This window comes from Oncorhynchus mykiss, chromosome 30 (assembly GCF_013265735.2).
Source record: "Oncorhynchus mykiss isolate Arlee chromosome 30, USDA_OmykA_1.1, whole genome shotgun sequence".
In the NCBI taxonomy this organism is placed as follows: Eukaryota; Metazoa; Chordata; class Actinopteri; order Salmoniformes; family Salmonidae; genus Oncorhynchus; species Oncorhynchus mykiss.
This window is the reverse complement of record NC_050570.1, coordinates 13,650,745-13,671,829: the sequence shown is the minus strand read 5'-3', so window position 1 is coordinate 13,671,829 and position 21,085 is coordinate 13,650,745. Positions and strand designations below refer to the sequence as shown.

At 41.9% G+C, this 21,085-nt stretch overlaps 2 protein-coding genes across 2 annotated transcripts; both read left to right on the top strand.

Moving 5' to 3' along the window:
• Window positions 1–630: 630 nt before the first annotated feature.
• Window positions 631–4,930, top strand: urahb (urate (5-hydroxyiso-) hydrolase b). The gene is made up of 4 exons (XM_021598875.2): window positions 631–1,006; window positions 1,690–1,835; window positions 4,223–4,358; window positions 4,497–4,930. The coding sequence occupies exons 2-4, from the start codon at window positions 1,699–1,701 to the stop codon at window positions 4,584–4,586; spliced, it is 363 nt and encodes a 120-aa protein (XP_021454550.1). The 5' UTR covers window positions 631–1,006; window positions 1,690–1,698; the 3' UTR covers window positions 4,587–4,930.
• A 146-nt stretch (window positions 4,931–5,076) lies between these two features.
• On the top strand, window positions 5,077–20,972 carry LOC110521368 (AFG3-like protein 1). Its single transcript, XM_021598871.2, has 16 exons — window positions 5,077–5,368; window positions 5,648–5,729; window positions 5,996–6,078; window positions 7,923–8,072; window positions 8,286–8,357; window positions 9,046–9,170; window positions 9,321–9,591; window positions 14,290–14,427; window positions 14,654–14,807; window positions 15,036–15,143; window positions 15,368–15,493; window positions 15,585–15,695; window positions 16,162–16,277; window positions 17,788–17,988; window positions 18,523–18,717; window positions 19,179–20,972. Exons 1-16 carry the CDS (start codon window positions 5,240–5,242, stop codon window positions 19,401–19,403), a joined length of 2,286 nt encoding a protein of 761 aa, XP_021454546.2. The 5' UTR covers window positions 5,077–5,239; the 3' UTR covers window positions 19,404–20,972.
• The last annotated feature ends 113 nt before the right edge of the window (window positions 20,973–21,085 follow it).

The following is a 21,085-nucleotide window of genomic DNA, read 5'->3' as shown; positions in this document are numbered from 1 at the left end:
CATTGAAAAAATAACGGAAAATATCCAACACACATAAAAACAACTATGTTATGTCAAAACAAGTTGACATTGAGGTTAAAGAAAGTAAGTATGCTTGATTACCTGATTTTGCTTACCAGTACTTTGGACAAAATCAAGACGCCAATATTCTTAAAATGCTTTTTGTATGAACATTCTTAAATTACAGCTCAATTTGATCAAATTCTGAATTTGAGGTTGTGATTAATCGCTGCAAATCCTGCTATTAACTCAATTGCATTTTAAAAAAAAATGGTTTGACAGCCCTATTATGTTTAATGAAGCCAGGTGGCTCTTTGTGTTTAATAAATACTAAATGTGAACTATACATTGTGATAGTAGGCTTAGTAAATGTACAACTATGTTCATATAACTGAGTGGTTCAGTTCATTTGACCGTACATTAGAGGAGTAGTCTAGGCCTAGAAAAGTGGTAGCTTATTGATTTCCATTGTTCTCTGTACCCCACTCACTAATTCACCTGACTTGTATATTCATAAACCAAGTTGTTAACAATTAGCCCAGTGGTTTGGACATTATTATATATATATTTTATCTGTGGACTATTCCAATTTGATTGTGCATTGTCTCTTATCTTGTTATGGGCAATTAAGTCGGACACACAACCACAATAAACACTTTATCAACCATGTGGCCAAACTTTGTCAATATTGACAAGATTAGGAACAGTAAACTTAGGTTATTTTAGAGATATGTCTGGTCAACCTTTGGCACCTGACGTTTGTTTGCGCATAGTGAATCCAGAGTGAGTTGCCCTCGCAAAGGATGAAAATGAACTATTACTATTCTGTCTTGTTTGATACAACTGCACTACGAGTGAGTGTTGAGACCCAAATAAACTCTAGTTTCATATAGGCTGTAGAAGTAAAACAACAAGTTATCCGCGTCGAGGAGGACTACACAGCGGTGTCTTCTGTTGTACGTGACAAGGTCCCCTAAATCAAGCCGCAATTCTGCATTGTAACCAGGTAATTACTCATAAAACTGTTTATTAATAACATACAACAATTATTTTTTACGAAGCAACTACACTATTAATGTAGCCTAATTTGTTTAGCCTATTTATTGTGCCCAAGCAAAACCATTGAGTATAATTAAATCAAAGGAGGTCTCAGCAATTGACCGTCTGCATTGTCATAGGCCTATAGCCTACGTACTGATAATTGGGTAAAATCATAAAATAAGTATTTGATCATGTAGTGTCTTTGGGTGTCTGGAAAAGTTCTCAACAGTTTGTCAGAAGGATTGCTATTGAACGGGTGGACAAATATTTTTTTTTCCTCAAAGACTAAAATACACATATGAATAGCTTATTCCATTTACACTAAACGGTGCTCTGCTATTCTTTACGTAAAACGGAGGCTTCACTGAAGCAAGTGTGCAAAATAAACAAAGTGACTAGTAAACACATATAGTGGCAGAGACTATGAAGAATAAACATAGGAAAGTAGGGGTTTCAGCCTGTTAAAAGTTTTATAAACATTCAAATGAAAACTGAAGGTATTGGCTATTCTCCCATTATAAACAATGTATATGAACAAAAAGTAAAGGCAACTAAATAAATAGTTATTTGTATTATTATCATCAGAAACTAACACTGAAATATGACTGTAGGCCAATCACCATTCCCATGTTGTATCTTTCTCCACAGTCTTCAGAGATGTCTTCCACACTTCCAAACAGCCCCCTGACCACCTATGTGTTGAACACAGGTGACGGAGTCCCAGGGGCAAGAATGGCCCTCAGTCTGCACCGACTGGACTCACTCCTAGTCATCTGGAACCTAGTGACTGTGGGGTAGGGTGAATAGCTAGCTGCCTGATATAATCCTACTAACTAGTGACTGTGGGGTAGGGTGAGCAGCTGCCTGATATAATCCTACTAACTAGTGACTGTGGGGTAGGGTGAACAGCTGCCTGATATAGGCCTACTACTGTCTCACTCCTCCCTTTGTGTGTTGCATATACCTTTGGGATCTAGTTAGCCTAGCTTTAGGCCTATTTGTGAAATGTTCACTGCTATTATTAATAGTGATCGACTGATAATGCATGGAGATGCACTACCTTTAGACCCTCACAAACTTCTACAGAGGAACCATTAAGAGCATCCTGTTTCTCCAGAGGCTGGTGCGGTCAGCCCAACGCATCACTGGGGGCACATTGCCTTGCCTCCAGGACATCTACAGCACCCTGTGTCACAGGAAGGTCATCAATGACCTCAGACAGACACCTGAGCCACGGCCTGTTCACCCTGCTGTTCACCCTGCTAAGACTGAAAAACATCTCCAAGCCATCAGACAAATAGTCAGCACTAGCTGACCTTCTCCCAGTACCCTACCCTGAACCTTAGTCACTGTTCTAGCCGCCAACCACCTGGCACTCTACCCCCCCACCATAGAGACTGCTGTCCTATGTACATAGTCACTGAACACTGGTCACTTTAATGTTCACATACTGCTTTACCCACTTCACGAGGAAATTATTCAGACCCCTTCACTTTTTCCACATTTTGTTACGTTACAGCTTTATTCTAAAATTGATTAAAATAAGTTGGTTCCTCATCAATCTACACAATAACAGTTTTGACATTTTTGCAAATGTATTGAAAATAAAAAACGAAAATATTAAATTGACATAAGTATTCAGACCGTGTACTCAGTACATTGTTGAAGCACCTTTGGCAGTGATTACAGCCTTGAGACTTCTTGGGTATGACGCTACAAGCTCAGCACACCTGTATTTGTGGAGTTTCTCCCATTCTTCTCTGCCGATCCTCTCAAGCTCTGTCAGGTTGGATGGGGAGCGTCGCTGCACAGCGATTTTCAGGTCTCTCCAGAGATGTTCGATTGGGTTCAAGTCCGGGGTCTGGCTGGGCCACTCTAGGACATTCAGAGACTTGTCCCGAAGCCAATCCTGCATTATCTTGGCTGTATGGTTAGGGTCGTTGTCTTGTTGGATGGTGAACCTTAGCACCTAGTCTGAGGTCCTGAGCGCTCTGGAGCAGGTTTTCATAAAGGATCTCTCCCTTGATCCTGACTAGTCTCCCAGTCCCTGCCGCTGAAAAACATTCCCACAGCATGATGCTGCTACCACCATGCTTCACCATAGGGATGGTGCTTGGTTTCCTCCAGACGTGACGCTTGGCATTCAAGCCAAAGAGTTCAATATTGGTTTCATCAGACCGGAGAATCTTGTTGGTCATGGTCTGAAAGTCCTTTAGGTGCCTTTTGCCATACTCTAAGTGGGCTGTCATATGCCTTACTGAGGAATGGCTTCTGTCTGGCCACTACCATAAAGGCCTGATTGGTGGAGTGCTGAAGAGATGGTTTCTCCCATCTCAACAGAGGAACTCTGAAGCTCTGTCAGAGTGACCATTGGGTTCTTGGTCACCTCCCTGACCAATGCCCTTCTCCCCTGATGGCTCAGTTTGTCTGGGCGGCCAGCTCTAGGAAGAGTCTTGGTGGGTCCAAAATTCTTCCATTTAAAAATGATGGAGGCCACTGTGTTCTTGGGGATCTTCAATGCTGCATACATGTTTTGTTACTCTCCTCCAGATCTGTGCCTTGACACAATACTGTCTCGAAGCTCAACGGACAATTCCTTTGACCTCATGGCTTGGTTTTTGCTCTGACATGCATTGTCAACTGTGGCTCCTTATAGACAGGTGTGTGGTTTTCCAAATCATGTCCAATCAATTGAATTTACCACAGGTGGACTCCAATCATGTTGTAGAAACATCTCAAGGATGATCAATGGAAACAGGATGCACCTGAGCTCAATTTCGAGTCTCATAGCAAAGGTTCTGAATACTTATGTTTAATACATTTGCTTTTTTTTTTTAAACATCTCAAAACCTGTTTTCGCTTTGTTATTATGAGGTATTGTATGTAGATTGATGAGGGGGAAAGTATTTAATCAATTTTAGAATAAGGCGTTACGTAACAAAATGTGGAAAAATTCAAGGGGTCTGAATACTTTCCAAATGCACTGTATCTACTGTATTCTGGTCAAACATAAGCATTTTACTGCACCTGCGATAACATCTGCAAAATATGTGTACACGGCCAATAATTGATTTATGCAATTAAAAAGATACAAACATACTAATTTTGGGCCATGCCAATTTTGAAACTTCAATATGTGACAAAAACCCGTGCAGAATCATCAACGTTCTCATTATTTTAGAACCACCGACGAAGATGGTCGCTGTCCTGGACTCATCACTACAAAAGCGTTCACGCCTGGGATGTATAAGATGCGATTTGAGACTGGACAATATTGGGAGAGTTTGGGTCAGAACTCCTTCTACCCATATGTTGAGGTAAGTGGGTATCAGCCATGGACGTATCAATACACCTACTAATACATTTGGCCTTGAGGAATTTCCGGCATTTTTTAAAGATTAAAACCAACAAACCCTTATTATGTTCTGTTTCTTTTTCTTTTTTTTCTTCAACAGATTGTCTTCACGATAACAAACCCCAACGAGAGATTCCACTTGCCCCTGCTCCTGAGCCGCTTCTCCTATAGCACGTACAGGGGAAGTTAGAGCCATCTCTCGTCTGAGCCTCTGCCCGCACTATACCATGGATGTGGTTAATCGAGCTAAAATGCTTACATGTCCAGTTGATACCTAAGTGGTCAAGTTACTGTAGTTTGAAATAGTCATAATGATGAACTGAAGTCAAAGGGCTATCACGTGCTGAATATTTAGCTTTTTGCCTGTTCATCATGAATGTACACATTTTGTAATCTACCTGTCAAATTGCTCATCCATGATGCAATGTGCGTGTGTGTTTCTCAGCCAATCACAGAGCAAGATCGAGCTCCGCAGAAAGACTCAAAGTCGTCCTATTCGCGCATAAATGAAATAAAGTTAATTAAAGCTGTAAACTTGTAATTATTGAACACATATCATCCTTGATATACTGTATTTTAAATATTGTTATATTTTACATGCAATTGTTGACCATACCCTAAGAATCAACGGGAAAACATTTCCATTCCAATCCAGATTGTCAGGCATCATTTTGGTCAATTTATTGGGGTCCTTAGTGGTCTTGCTCTGACATTCTTGCTCTTGCAGTATGTAATGACTGTGGCTGTTATCCAACACTGTCACACTGATGAACTGTAGGAAGACAGAATATCTAGAACATTTGATATTTTTTCAAAGAGTGGAGGGCAAGTGCCAGCGGGAGAATGGCTCAAATGTTAGGGCTTCTCTCGACGGCTGCTTTGTCTCTACGGATCGCAGTGAGAGCATGTGTACGCAATTCGGTGTCAAGAAACTTCTCTGTGCTGCCCGGCTATCGTGGCTCCACGGTCAGGGTAAGGTTGTTTTGTGTTCGTTAAGCCAACTGAAATTAGGCATAAACTAATTAGCCATTTTAGCTAGTTCTATACAATACAAACAATGGCTAGAACTGTTATTGTGCTATCAGAACTGTGTGCCTATATTAGTTAGCTAGCTAGCTACTTCTAGGCAGTGCAGTAACGTTAGGTCAACAAACTAGTTAGCCAAGTTAGCTGTTAGCTAGCTAGCTACACAACCAATTTTAAATTTTAAACTCTTTCCCATAATCCGGATGTTAATGCTTTCCTCCTCAGAGGCTTGCTCAAAGTAAGTTATTGTCACCTGATGGAATCTTTACATCTCATGGACTACTGTACTCCACTGAGCCGCCAAAAGGTAAGACCCAAGAGACATGTCTAGAAGTGTCTGTTACATAAAATCATGAACTGCATTGCTATAGAGGCAAATGTTAGTGGTATGCAGTCGATTGAAAAATATTTTGTTATCTGAGTGATATCTCCTCAAGGGGAATATTGATCCAAGGGTTTAACCTAGGTTACCCTAACTAGATCTGCCAACCTAGATGATGCTCCTGGGCTCTAACCAACAGTGTCTGCCTGGAGTGGACTGACCTAATGCTGTCATTCACTTTTGATTGGCAGATGGTAAAGGGAAGGAATCAGGTGGCGGTGGAGGCGGAGGGAAAAGAGGAGGCGGGAAAGATTGGTGGAGCCGCATGCAGAAGGTGTGTGATGTGAATGGTCTGTCTATATAGTATTACACCCTATTCTATGAGGGATATTTGAAATCAAATTGTATTTGTCAGATGCACCGAATACAACAACCTTACAGTGAAATGCTTACTTACAAGCCCTTAACCAACAATGCAGTTGTAAGAATAATTAGAGTAACAATAAAATAACAGTAGCGAGGCTATATACAGGGAGTACCGGTACAGAGTCAATGTGCAGGGCCACAGGTTAGTCGAGGTAATTGAGGTAATATGTACATGTAGGTATTTACATGTCAAATCAAGGAGCGGGTGGTATTGTTTGTGTGGGTGTTGAAGGAATTCTAAATTCCTCTGTTTTAATTCCCAATCAAAATTAAACACTCTGTCAATGCATTCGAAGGGTTTGTAAGACCCTCATTTTATAAGAATGGACAGAGCCCCGGTCTTAAAAGTCAGGTAACAGCGTTTAATTCAAGACAGTACTCGTTCATACACATTTTACCACAGGTTATAAACTGAAAATGACGTCAGCGTTTTCTAAATGTTCCGTCTCTTCTTGACACTGGTAGAAAGGCTCTATAGATCTCAAGCCTTCCCTCCTCGCCTAGAGCCAAGGTCAGTCAGTGTAGATAAGCATTCTAGACAGTCTGGAGATAGTTCATTCATTTGTACAAAGGAACAGACTGTCATTGTTCCAACTTTTGCCCACGTTCACACACCTCCGTTCCAGTACCAAGGCCGTGTCTCAAGCCTTCCCACATCCGTCTCCTTACCAATTTAATACAATTTACTAGTTAAGGTTTTCTTGTGTAGATAAGCATTCTAGCCAGTCTGATTCATTTGTACCAATGAACAGACTGTCATTTTTACTAAACTCCTGACCACATTCACTTCAGTACTGGGATCAGATTAGAAAATTCATACATATACAGTAATATTTAGTATTTTGATTAGTACATATACAGTACCATAATTGTATTCTGATTAGTACATCCTGATTGAAATGTATACATAATTAGTCATTATAGATAAAAATTCCCTTAACAGTGGGTTAAACGTTTATTTGCCACTTGCACAGGATACAACAGGTGTAAATTTCCCAACAGTGCAGTAATAATATAGATCATAAAAAATTGAAGAAAACACAAGAGATTTGAGATAAGATGAAGAAACACGAGAATGCAAGTCCACTGAGTTTACAAAACATTACTGTACTTTCCTAATTTTGAGTTACATCCCCTTTTGCCTTCAGAGCAGCCTCAATTTGTCGGGGCATGGACTCTACAAGGTGTCAAGTGTTCCACAGGGACGGTGACCCATGTTGACTCCAATGCTTCCCACAGTTATGTGAAGTTGGCTGGATGTTCTTTGGGTGGTGGACTGTTCTTCATGCACATGAGACACTGTTGAATGTGAAAAACCCGGGAGCATTGCAGTTCTTGACACACTCATACCAGTGCGTCTGGCACCTACTACCATACCCCATTCAAAGGCACTATTTTGTCTTGCCCATTCACCCTCTGAATGGCACACATACACAATCCTTGTCTCAGTTGTCTCAAGGCCTAAAAATACTTCTTTAACCTGTCTCATCCCCTTCATCTACACTGACTGAAGTGGATTTAACAAATTACATCCATAAGGGATCATAGCTTTTACATGGATTCACCTGCTCAGTCTGTCATGGAAAGAGCAGGTGTTCCTAATGTTTTGTACACTCAGTGTATATACAGGTCAGTACCATTCTCAATGTGCAGGGTACTGGAGGGATTGAGGTAGGTATATATGTGTGTGTGACGTTCTATGGCACTGGATGCAGATACCTCAACATGTTGACCTTTCCTCTGCCTTTCTAGGGTGACATCCCATGGGATGAGAAAGACTTCCGTGCCCTGGCAGTGGTACTAGCTGGGATATCCTCTGCCACGCTCTACTATCAATTCAGAGACACAGGCAAGGAGATCACTTGGAAGGACTTTGTCCAACGCTACCTTGGTAGAGGAATGGTGAGACAAAGTACAACAATTCAGTGAAGAATATAGAGATACTGTTTATAGAAATACATGTTGTTTATTAGTACAATCATAATGCCAAGGTGATGTAACTGCTCAGTCACAGAATTATTTTGTTTCCATTATTTTGTTATATAATTTTTTTTTGTATGTTGCTGTCTGTGCACTGCAAGAATAGGCCTTATGCGTTGTCTGTTCTCTACACAGGTCGAGCGTTTAGAGGTTGTCAATAAACAGTATGTCCGAGTCATTCTAGTACCAGGAGCAGAGGCTGATGCGGTAGGTGAAAATTCCTTTCTCTGGAATCGGAACAATAATGTGTGTCTCTCTCCTCACTGATTTAATGCCAAATGGATGAATGGGGGATAATTGTGCACCTTACTTCACAATGCAATTTAAATTAGGCTTAACTTAATGATAAGCAGGGTGAAGAGGTTGATTTAATTTAGAAAAACCATAGTGTATTGATGAGTTTGTGTTTTGCCTATTTGTCAGCAGCAAATCATTTGACCTTGCAGGTTGATACCATTCTCTGTAACTGAACGTAAATAATTACTATAACTCTTATTACAAATCAAATCTACAAATAAAGTTTATTAAGTGGATTACACTAATGTTTTGATTGTAAGGGAAACTAAAATAGGCTACAGGCCTATGTTTTTTTTCTAGGACTTATTATATTATACAAAACATTTCCTTGACTCTATCTAAACAAAAAGTATTGTTATTTTTTTTTATTGATATATTTCCACAAATATTTTGTCATGCAATTAATCCTTTACAATAGTTTATGCACTCTTTATCAAGCGTTGGTGCTTATGTTTGCGCACCTTCCAGGTTAATATGCATCTGATGCATATGCTAAAAGGGGACACTCGGCAACATTCTCTAGCCGGTACTGATAGGCTGAAAGGTTCTAGTGGTAAAGAGTATCCATTGACTTGTTGTGTTGGTGGTCTTTCCCCAGAGCTATGTGTGGTTTAACATCGGTAGTGTGGACACCTTCGAGAGGAACTTGGAGGCAGCTCATCACGAGCTTGGCTTGGAGCCCTCTCATAGGGCAGCTGTCATGTACAACTCCGAGAGTGATGGGTGAGTTAATGCCGACACACGCGTATTCATGCCTCAATAGGGCTAGACTATTTCTCACTCTGAGCTTTGTTTTATATGTCCAATTTCATGTACAAGCTAACATTTTAACTGACTGTCATCATCATTTTACAATTTTCCTTCCTCCTACAGGTCATTTATGATGAGCATGATTCCAACCTTGCTGTTGATTGGTTTCCTGCTTTTCACCCTGCGGCGGGGACCAATGGGAGGAGGCGCTGGGGGTGGAAGAGGTGGTCCCTTCAGCATGAGCGAATCAACAGCAAAAATGATGAAGGACAACATCAACACCAAGTTCAAGGATGTGGCTGGCTGTGAGGAGGCCAAGCTGGAGATTCTGGAGTTTGTTAACTTCCTGAAGAACCCCCAGCAGTATCTGGACCTGGGGGCTAAGATCCCAAAGGTAAGGGATGAAACAACTCGGCTGGGCGGTATACCGTATGTTACCATATACCGGTGTTTACTTTACCTTCTATAATGGTATTTCAATGTTTGGTTTGTTAAATGTGATACGCTACTCTGGCACGTGTACTGTCAGTTTTTATAGTTGACTCTGTTTTGCTTCTTGAGTTGTGTCTCTCTCTCTCTCCTCCAACTGCTGCATGCCGCTAAACACACCAAACCATGCCCCCTGTCACTTAAGGAGAGAGCAGTTGCTTGACCACGGAGTCACGAGCACTTTCTTGCCGTTCACTCTGCATGGTCAGATGGATGCAACGATGTTGGGGACATGCTGAGTACCACAAGCGTTCTATACACTTAGTTTGTGTATCTTACTGTCTGCAAACTACTATCTGCTAGTTTGTTTTCTTAGCAAGGTGTTGCTAAAATAATTTGCTAATACCTAGTTGGATGGCTAGCTAGCTTGCTAAATGTGCTAACACAGAGAGAACGATGAGCCAGATCTTTCACCGGATGTATAAATGTGAAGCATCCAAGTGGCGTTTCCACTCACTACCAAATATGGTGATGAAAAAAAGCCCAGTGGACAGCAGTGGGAGAAGATGGAGTGAGATGGACATTCACTGACATTCTGCAAATTCTATGAAACATTTGATCACCACACAGTTTTCTGTTTCCAAAACTAGAACTAAGTTTTGTAGGCTTTACCCTTTGCCAAAGTTTCTAAAAATGACGTTGTTTATGAGGAGTGCAAGTGCGAATTGAGTTATTGCACACCCGCACTGCAGAGTAGGTGTTCCTTAACGGAAATATGCAAACAAATTGTAGAATGCGCCAATAGGATCTCACTAGCTCATGCTGCCTACCTCCTTGCTTATTCTTTAAAAAAAGAATCACCTTTATTTAACCAGGTAGGCTAGTTGAGAACAAGTTCTCATTTGCAACTGCGACCTGGCCAAGATAAAGCATAGCAATTCGACACATACAACACAGAGTTACACATGGAATAAACAAAACATAGTCAATAATACAGTAGAACAAAAGAAAACAACAAGTCTATATACAGTGAGTGCAAATGAGGTAAGATAAGGGAGTTAAGGCAATAAATAGGCCATGGTGGCGAAGTAATTACAATATAGCAAATTAAACACTGGAATGGTAGATGTGCAAGTAGAGATACTGGGGTGCAAAGGAGCAAGATAAATAAATAAATACAGTATGGGGATGAGGTAGGCAGATATATGGGCTGTTTACAGATGGGCTATGTGCAGTGATCTGTGAGCTGCTCTGACAGCTGGTGCTTAAAGCTAGTGAGGGAGATATGAGTCTCCAGCTTCAGAGATTTTTGCAGTTCATTCCAGTCATTGGCAACGGAGAACTGGAAGGAGACACGACCAAAGGAGGAATTGGCTTTGGGGGTGACCAGTAAGATATATCTGCTGGAGCGCGTGCTACGAGTGGGTGCTGCTATGGTGACCAGTGAGCTGAGATAAGGCGGGGCTTTACCTAGCAGAGACTTGTAGATAACCTGTAGCCAGTGGGTTTGGCAACGAGTATGAAGCGAGGGCCAACCAACGAGAGCGTACAGGTCGCAATGGTGGGTAGTGTATGGGGCTTTGGTGACAAAACGGATGGCACTGTGATAGACTGCATCCAGTTTGTTGAGTGGAGTGTTGGAGGCAATTTTATAGACGACATCACCAAAGTCGAGGATCGGTAGGATGGTCAGTTTTACGAGGGTATGTTTGGCAGCATGAGTGAAGGATGCTTTGTTGCGATATAGGAAGCTAATTCTAGATTTAGTTTTGGATTGGAGATGCTTAATGTGAGTCTGGAAGGAGAGTTTACAGTCTAACCAGACACATAGGTAGTTGTCCACGTATTCTAAGTCAGAGCCGTCCAGAGTAGTGATGTTGACGGGCGAGCAGGTGCGGGCACTGATCGGTTGAATAGCATGCATTTAGTTTTACTTGTGTTTAAGAGCAGTTGGAGGCCACGGAAGGAGAGTTGTATGGCATTGAAGCTTGTCTGGGGATTAGTTAACAGTGTCCAAAGAGGGGACAGAAGTATACAGAATCGTGTCGTCTGCGTAGAGGTGGATCAGAGAATCACCAGCAGCAAGAGCAACATCATTGATGTATACAGAGAAGAGAGTTGGCCCAAGAATTGAACCCTGTGGCCCCCCATAGAGACTACCAGAGGTCCGGACAACAGGCCCTCCGATTTGACACACTGAACTTAGAGAAGTAGTTGGTAAACCAGGCGAGGCAATCATTTGAGAAACCAAGGCTGTCGAGTCTGCCAATAAGAATGTGGTGATTGACAGAGTCGACAGCCTTGGCCAGGTTGATGAAGACGGCTGCACAGTAATGTCTCTTATCGATGGCGGTTATGATGTCGTTTAGGACATTGAGCGTGGCTGAGGTGCACCCATGACCAGCTCAGAAACCAGTTTGCATAGCGGATTGCATTCTGCCCATTATGATTAATTTGCTCCCATTGGAAACAACCGGCTCTGGTCTTGGGTTAGTTTAAAAAATATTTTGTAGTATGTGTCAGTGCAAATGTAGCTAGCTAATACTGCCTGATACCAGTGCTGGTGTAGGCCTACAGTAGATAAGCATGTTTGTGCAACGGTTTCTTATCAGAGAGGAATAGGCGAGGCATGAATATGTTGGCTAGCTAGCGACATGTTAGAAAACATGTAATGTAACATCTAATGAAGGTCACCTGGAAACACTGACCAACACTTTGGTTCCTACCTATATTTTCTTTCTTGTATCATGCTGTATGTATCATGCTGCGTTGCACAGTGCGGAAATAATAATACAAGTGCGGGAAATGTAGCAATTGATCAAAATGCTAATTTGTTTTATTATTTTTTTGTTTGGAGTTGGATTGAACAGTATAAATGGAGAAAGCCCCATTTAAAATCACTTATTTGCCACCCTAGAGTCATAAACTACTCATAAAGCATATTGAGAACTTTTATTTTAAACATAAAATCCCTTCAAATACAATCATACTGTCTTAAAATTTCAAAAGTATTATTATATGATATTTTGTCCAAATCATCCAGCCCTAGGGACAACATTAGTACCTGGACCTGGTGGCAAAGATTCCAAAAGTGAAGGATGGGACAACATTAGTACCTGGACCTGGGGGCTAGGCTTGGGCAGTATACAGTATACTGGTGTATTTGGAAATAGCCATGGGATGGTTTTTCAATACTGTTGAAACTATTTTATGTTTTTATTAAATTTTTATATTTGTAAATCTACTTTTTAAGTAAATACCTGCAGTCAACTTGTGCAATACGCTAAGAGAAAAAGCAAATTTTTGTTCTACATTTCACGTCTCATTATTTTCCATTTTGAAGCTTACCATAGTTCCCTGAACAGTTAAGCCAGTCACGTGCTTGTTTGTAAATAATACAACGGATGAAAGCGTTTTATAATGAAGCCAAGTGTTTTTTTTTGTTGGCTTCAATAGAGTGATCAGAGACGTGCAACTATAGAAAATACATTAGTGCAGAAAATAGCTGAATTTTCATAAGATGACAACAGAAGTGCAACTCTATAAGTAAATTAGCTTACTATGAAAAAGCAAGGTATTTTTTGCACAAACTATGCATGGCCATCATATTTCCAATGTTTATCATAGGTGTCGCATTAACGCACAATTCTAAGTTTAACTTGCTAGTTATCTAAGTAAGTAGCTGAGTAAATAAGGATGACTGGGCATCCATATTGTTAGCTTTCTGCTGTGTTTGAGAAGTCAACTCATCCAAAGGGATTTATCTGTAGGTTTTCTCCTCTCTGTTCTCGGCCTGTCTGCTTTCCCCCCTCTTCGCGGAAGGCCATTGCTCCCTAGCGGAAGGCCATTGCTCCCTAGCGGAAGGCCATTGCTCCCTAGCGGAAGGCCATTGCTCCCTAGCGGAAGGCCATTGCTCCCTAGCGGAAGGCCATTGCTCCCTAGCGGAAGGCCATTGCTCCCTAGCGGAAGACCATTGCTCCCTAGCGGAAGGCCATTGCTCCCTAGCGGAAGGCCATTGCTCCCTAGCGGAAGGCCATTGCTCCCTAGCGGAAGGCCATTGCTCCCTAGCGGAAGGCCATTGCTCCCTAGCGGAAGGCCATTGCCCTAGCGACTCCACACAGACACCACTGTACACATGCTGCTCCAGAGCCGGTACTGTTCTTGCTTCAGACAAGTATGCATCAACTTTGTTCAGTTACACAATGTCACTCGTTCACATTCGCTTGTACATGTCCAAACTCGCCAAAAATGACATTTGGTAGTGCCTCGTTTTTTTTCCATTTCTGCTATTCGCTATTACTTGTGATACATTTTGTTAGCATTCTGGTAATAGACGCCCAATGGGCTTTTTAATGTATTTAAAAAAAAAAATGCACACACTTCTGTACTAAACCGGTAATCCCGTAAATCCCGGGATGAGAGAAGGACGGTATTACGATATGAACATCTGGATACCGCTCAACCCTACTGGGGACCAAGATCCCAAAGTTAAGGGATGGGACAACAGCCCAGCAGTCATACTAGTCATGAAATACCTTTCAATGTAGGAAGAAAATGACTTTTAATTTTAGATGTAGTTTGCTGTCTTTTCATACCCTATGAGAAATGAACATTCCATTATACTGGTATTTTAAATCTCATGTGTTGTGCTGTGTTTTCTCAGGGTGCTGTGCTCTCTGGACCTCCAGGCACAGGCAAGACCCTGCTGGCCAAGGCCACAGCAGGAGAGGCCAACGTCCCCTTCATCACTGTCAACGGCTCTGAGTTCCTGGAGATGTTTGTGGGTGTTGGGCCTGCCAGGGTGAGTTCACACTAGAACCAGAGGGAACACTTGCACCTGACTCCATAACATCCGTTTTCAAATCACATGATGTGCATTTTAGATCATAGCTGAAAATAGCGGTATCTACTAGCTATCTAACCACATAGATACATTTCAATCCATTTTACTTGAAATGCATTGCTTACTGTGAGGATGTGAATTAAAATGTTTTAGAGACTTAGTATTGACTGTTTCCCCCCTGTAGGTGAGAGACATGTTTGCCATGGCCCGGAAGAACGCCCCCTGTATTCTGTTTATAGATGAGATAGACGCCGTGGGTCGCAAGAGGGGCGGGGGGAATTTTGGTGGCCAGAGCGAGCAGGAGAACACTCTCAACCAGCTGCTAGTGGAGATGGATGGTGAGTATGGGTGAAATGAGATCGCAAACTATCACACTCTCTATCATATTGCTGGTTAATCTCATAGGTGTCCCCTATTTATGAAATAATAACTGTTATTATGTGACAATGGCGCTCTATGATGTCATCTGTTATAAAGCTGTTATTTTCTGCTTTACTCTAAAATGTTTACTTAATGAACTGTAATGCATATACTGTGAGGGTAATTCCCTAGTGTTTTTCTTTTAGGATTCAACACCAGCACTAATGTTGTCGTCCTGGCTGGCACCAACAGACCAGACATCTTGGATCCTGCGCTCATGAGGCCTGGCAGATTTGACAGGCAGATTTACATAGGTATGGAGTCTTTCAATTGAACTGGAGTTCAGGCTGTGCTGTGGTAATTTCAGTGAAATGTCAACATACAGCATATTGATATTCATATTGAGACGTACTTCCCATTCGGTAAGACTATGTAAATCTAAGGATTTCATAACACATTTATAACCCATACATAACAATTTCCTAATCAGCAGACTAAATTAGCCTTTCATGAAATCCAATACATGTCCATGTTTCAGGCCCACCTGACATCAAAGGCAGGGCGTCCATCTTCAAAGTGCACTTACGGCCCATCAAACTGGACCCTGCTATGGACAAAGACGGACTGGCCAGGAAGATGGCTGCCGCCACACCAGGCTTCACAGGCAAGTTGAGCTGCTCTGTGTGAGAGATGGCCATGTTGATTATCATGTGAATGTTTTTGAAACATCCTCTCTGTCTTCCTGTCTTCACCAGGAGCCGACATAGCTAACGTGTGTAATGAGGCAGCCCTCATTGCTGCTAGACATCTCAACCCACATGTGGAAGGGAAACACTTTGAGCAGGCCATCGACAGGGTCATTGGAGGTGGGTTGTAATGTCTTCCATGTCCTTGTATTATTATGTTATCTCAGCTTTGTGAATCAGTGTTAATTAAATCAACAATAGCATGACAATAAATATTTCTCAACAACCTATTTTCCCTGAGAAAACTAATGACGATAACGAGATGAGACGCCATGGGAAAAAAAACTAACATTCGTTTTCATTTTAGTTGACAAAAATGTGACGAGATGAGAAATCCACTTGACTAGACAAATTGTCCCAGAGTTTTAGTCAACTGATTATAACTAAAAATAAGAAGGATGAAATTACTAAAATGGGACTTAAAGGTGTTTTAGTCATAGACACTAACACAAAAAAACAACTCATTCTAAAATAGCTGACAAAACGAACACTGTTCTGAATGTCCCATCTTTAGGACGAGGTGAGGTGTGGATGGTAATAGAAGGGTGAAGGTATAACCCTGCTGTCTGTCTCTCTCTGTCTGTAGGTCTTGAGAAGAAGACCCAGGTTCTGCAGCCCAATGAGAAGAAGACTGTAGCGTACCATGAGGCTGGCCACGCCATAGTGGGTTGGTTCCTGCAACATGCTGACCCACTGCTGAAGGTACAGTAGCTCTCTCTTTTAAAGGCCCGGTTTTGCTTACCTGGCTGTTTGGTTGGGGGTTGCTAACCAGAGAAATATATATACTTTTTACTAGCACATTTGCATATGACTTTCATAGTGCAGTTTTGACACTGCAGACAGCTCAGCAGCACCTTCCACTGTGTGTTGGTGTGAATAGAGCAGGGTATCCCAAACTCTTGTCTTGACCCCCCCCCCCCCCCCCCCCCCGTGTGCACATTTTGTTTTTTGCCCTAGCAATACACAGCTGATTCAAATATTCAAAGCTTGATGATTTGGTTATTTGAATCAGCTATGTAGTGCTAGGGCAATAACAAACTCTCCCAATACTGTCCAGTCTCAAAACGCATCTTATACATCCCAGGTGTAAAATAGTATACAAATCATCCAAGTCCCACTGCAGTACTGTTCACATGGTCATACTGAACAGTTTCTGACATTGGCTTGCAGACGGGTCAATGACTGTGTCTGTCACACAACTGGATCACAGGTTGGAATATGGGGATATTGAATGGATTTGAGTGGGGTTCTAAAACAATAACTTTGATTCTCATGCATGGGTTTAACACACATTTAAGTCTCAAAATTGACATGGCCCAAAATGAGTACGTTTGTCTTAATTGCATAAATCAGTTATTGGTCGAGTACACATACTTTTGGTCATGTAATGTATGTGGACACCTGCTCGTCGAACATCTCATTTCAAAATCATGGGTGTTAATATGGAGTTGGTCCCCGCTTTGCTGCAATAACAGCCTCCACTCTTCTGGGAAGGCTTTCCACTAGATGTTGGAACAATGCTGCTGTGTCTTGCTTCCATTCAGCCACAAGCATTAGTGAGGTCGGGCACTGATGTCGGGTGATTAGGCCTGGCTCACAGTCGGCATTCCGGCTTGTGGCTGAAATAGTCAAGTCCACTCATTTGAAGGGATGTTCACATACTTTTGTGTATATAGTGTATTTTGCAGATGTTATCGACGGTGCAGAGAAATGCTTATATTTTTTGCTCCAACAGTGCAGTATAGCAAACAATACACACAAATCCCCAAAATAAAGAAATGAAGAAACAACTGGAATCAGTAGGAGAATGGGAGAACTGTTAGAGCTCATTTTGCTCTATAACCATGAGTCAAGAGAGCGAACTAGTTCCCCATGACGGGTAGCAGTCTGCAGGCATAGCGGTCTCTTTGTGTGGACATTAAGGCTTACGTCACGAGGTGCTTTATGGCCCAATTCAATCAAATGTCCATTCTGCAGGTTCAGCTCCATATTTTTCTCTTTGCATTGAGGATCTCTTGCAGAGTGAGTTTGATGAAAATGTTTGGATAGGATTTGATGTGATTTATTTGATCGTTTAAAAACACAATTCAACCACACGTGTTGATACAATGAGATTAAAAGATGTGGCATGTGTGATCTAGAGGAGCAGGATTTGTAAAGTTGCTTTTCTGTCATTATTCTAATGCCATGTGTCGCTTTTCTCTTCCCCTAGGTGTCCATCATCCCCAGAGGGAAGGGTTTGGGCTATGCCCAGTACCTCCCCAAGGAGCAGTACCTGTACACGCGGGAGCAGCTGTTTGACAGGATGTGTATGATGCTGGGAGGACGTGTGGCTGAACATGTCTTCTTTGGGAAGATCACCACTGGAGCCCAGGACGACCTGAAGAAGGTCACCCAGTCAGCCTACGCACAGGTACCCTACTGTATGGCATTCAGAGGAAAGTTCAAGCGCTGCACTTTAATTGATAGCTAAGCTAACGTTTCAGCCTCACAGCTTTCAGAATGAATCCCCAGAGCTTTTAAAATGAATCCCCAGTTACAATCGATGGTTAAAAAAAGCTATGGTTACTATTCAACAGTGTTGATAGAAGTTTGTCTTAGGAAATGTTACTATCTATTATAAACTGGGTGGTTTGAGTCCCTGAATGCTGATTGGCTGATAGTCGTGGTATATCAGACTGCATACTACAGGTATGACAACGTTTATTTTTTACTGCTCTAATTACGTTGGTAAACAGTTTATAATTAAGCACCTCGGGGGTTTGTGTTATATGGCCAATATACCACGGATAAGGGCAGTGTCCAGGCACTCTGCGTTGCATTGTGTATAAGAACAGCCCTTAGCAATGGTATATTAGCCATATACCACACCACCTCGGGCCTTATGGCTTAATTATCTCACAGTACCTGTTGTATTTCTGATCCCCACATCTCTTCTTGTCTCCAGATAGTGCAGTTTGGGATGAGTGAGAAGGTAGGCCAGGTGTCTTTCGACCTTCCTCGGCAAGGGGAGATGGTGATGGAGAAGCCTTACAGCGAGGCCACTGCAGAGCTCATAGACCAGGAGGTCAGAGACCTGGTGGACAGCGCCTATCAGAGGACCATGGAGCTGATTGTGGACAAGAGGGAGTGCGTGGACATGGTGAGAATTGCATTGACCTAAGTGAACATCACGTAGTTCTAAGATTTTCAGATTACTCTGTCATGTCCTGCTCGATTGTCAAGGGCACACCCGTCTATATTTAGTTCTTGCTGGGCGTAAAGATGGGGAAACAGCACCACTGACCGCCCTACCACCATTGTTATTGTAGCAGAGCTGAGGAGCGTTGTGCAGCATGGTAAAAACATAATGGCAGTACATATTGTGCTCTTCTATCGTGTGTGCAATGATGTCTGATGAGGAAAAAACTGTGTTGATGGTTTGCAGTAACTTCTTTGTTGTAATATCTCAAAACGTACGTGACCGTTTCACCATTAAGGATGGCAGCTTTAAGATCAAACAGAAATGTAGTAGGCCCTAGAGCTGCTGTCTGGCTCTTTATCATGTCCACCCTGTGTCATGAATGTCACTGGGACCCCACCGTTCCTCTCTCTTCACCCCAGGTGGGGAAGCGTCTCCTGGAGAAGGAGGTCCTGGACAAGGCAGACATGCTGGAGCTGCTGGGGCCACGACCATTTGAGGAGAAGTCAACCTATGAGGAGTTTGTGGAGGGGACAGGCAGCTTTGAAGAGGACACCAGTCTGCCAGAGGGCCTGAAGGACTGGAACCAGGAGAGAGGGGACCTAGCTGAGGAGCTGGACACAGCCAAGGAGAAACAGGCCCAATAGGCAGCACAAACGGTGACAGGCAACCTCTTAACCTAACCTCTGTCTTAGCACACACCAGTCATGTAGCCTAGGCAGAGAGGAGGGTTGGGTGACTTAGCATAGTACCCTGCCCCCGGACATATTTATCTGAGTGCAAAACAAACTTTCAATCAGAATGCAAATCTTTCAATGCCTTATTATTGGCCATGTTGGAGGTGCGCCTCATGGTACTCAAAGGTTCATTTAATGGACAGTGGACACATTGTGTTTGAGAGATTTTATCTTTTTATGAGTTGCATGTGTTCTCTTTCTCCACATAAATAATTTTGTCAACTGAATCATGTACATTTGCCTCGTGCTTTGATATCTTCAGCTATTTATTTCAATAAAAGGGGCTTCCTCCCAACTGTATTTCTTTCCCTCCCACAAATGAATGCTACATTTCAAAACATGTCGTTCATCTCTATATACCAATGACATAAAGGTGCTGGTTATGAACAATGTTAATATCCTAGTTCATCAAAATGCTACTGGCAGAAATATAAAAATATACTCCCCTAGATGTGTTGAAATGTGCACTGCCTCTTCCATCTCTCAGCCTTGCACGGGTAATTTGTGATTAAGCCCTCACACTACAACTGTATAGTGTGGTGTTAAGCCCAGTTTATACCTGGTGCTAACATGGTTCCTTTTTCCTGATCTTGTCTACATTCCGATTGTGCCCGTATTTCCAGAAATGTGTCTATTAGCCATCCACTGTTTCTGGATTGTGACCAGATCTGTTCCTACTTTTATGCAAATGTTTTCACAGCTATCCTTTCTAAATAATATTTATTGTAAAACCTATTGATGTACTCAGTCAATGATGCCACTTAGAGGGCAGAATAATTATTTTAAATGGTTTCTCTGTCCAGATCTGTCTACACTTGCAAGATATTCAGACACAATGTGTGGGCAGGATGATCTGATCACAATCGGATCACAATGTGTTTTGATTGAGCCCACATTTTTAGACGCATGTAGACAAGAGCAGGAAAAAGGACGCAAGTTGGAATCATGTATAAACTGAGTTTTAGATGTTCTGCTGAGCCAGTAATCTGCTGTTGTTGATGTACAGTATCGCTAGTAGCATACATCTCTACACACATTTTATCAAATTATTTTATTGGGTGATCTGTGTGAATCAGGAAGTTGCTACCTCACTTTAAAGCAATCTATTCAACTATATTTCTCATAGGTTTGGGAAAATTGTCCCCCTAGATATTTCAGGATTTCCAGTATACTGTAGTTCTGTCATTACTACTGGTCACCACTGAAGTTGTCCAACAGTTTAGAATTACTGATGTAATAACCTATAATACATTTAGTTTAAAATGTGGTTGTGTGTAGTTGGTGTTTTGGATTGTGCACTGAAGGTAAGTTTGCCTGTTACTGCACAGTCAACCTCTTGTTCTCCAGTTACTGGGGATGGACAGAAAGCGCTTTTCCATTTGTATTATAAAGAAAAAGATTCTGTGTATGAAAGCAATGGCTATACTACAATGTATAAAACATGTTTTTGTTTGATAAAATAAATTCAGTGGTGAATTTTCTCAGTATCGTTGTTTCCAGTACCAACTGCCACCAACCATTTGCACATGTCACAGAAAATGTCCTTCTGTATCAGTTTCTTATTGGTCTAGCTCTTATAGGGGACAACAATG

Excerpts from the sequence above, each read along its gene's own strand:
- urahb (XM_021598875.2), top strand. The coding sequence starts at position 1,699 with ATGTCTTCCACACTTCCAAACAGCCCCCTGACCACCTATGTGTTGAAC. Across the intron at positions 1,836-4,222 it reads TGGAACCTAGTGACTGTGGG|AACCACCGACGAAGATGGTC; the intron begins GTAGGGTGAATA and ends TCATTATTTTAG. Across the intron at positions 4,359-4,496 it reads CCTTCTACCCATATGTTGAG|ATTGTCTTCACGATAACAAA; the intron begins GTAAGTGGGTAT and ends TTTCTTCAACAG.
- LOC110521368 (XM_021598871.2), top strand. The coding sequence starts at position 5,240 with ATGGCTCAAATGTTAGGGCTTCTCTCGACGGCTGCTTTGTCTCTACGG. Across the intron at positions 9,171-9,320 it reads TACAACTCCGAGAGTGATGG|GTCATTTATGATGAGCATGA; the intron begins GTGAGTTAATGC and ends TTCCTCCTACAG. Across the intron at positions 9,592-14,289 it reads TGGGGGCTAAGATCCCAAAG|GGTGCTGTGCTCTCTGGACC; the intron begins GTAAGGGATGAA and ends GTGTTTTCTCAG.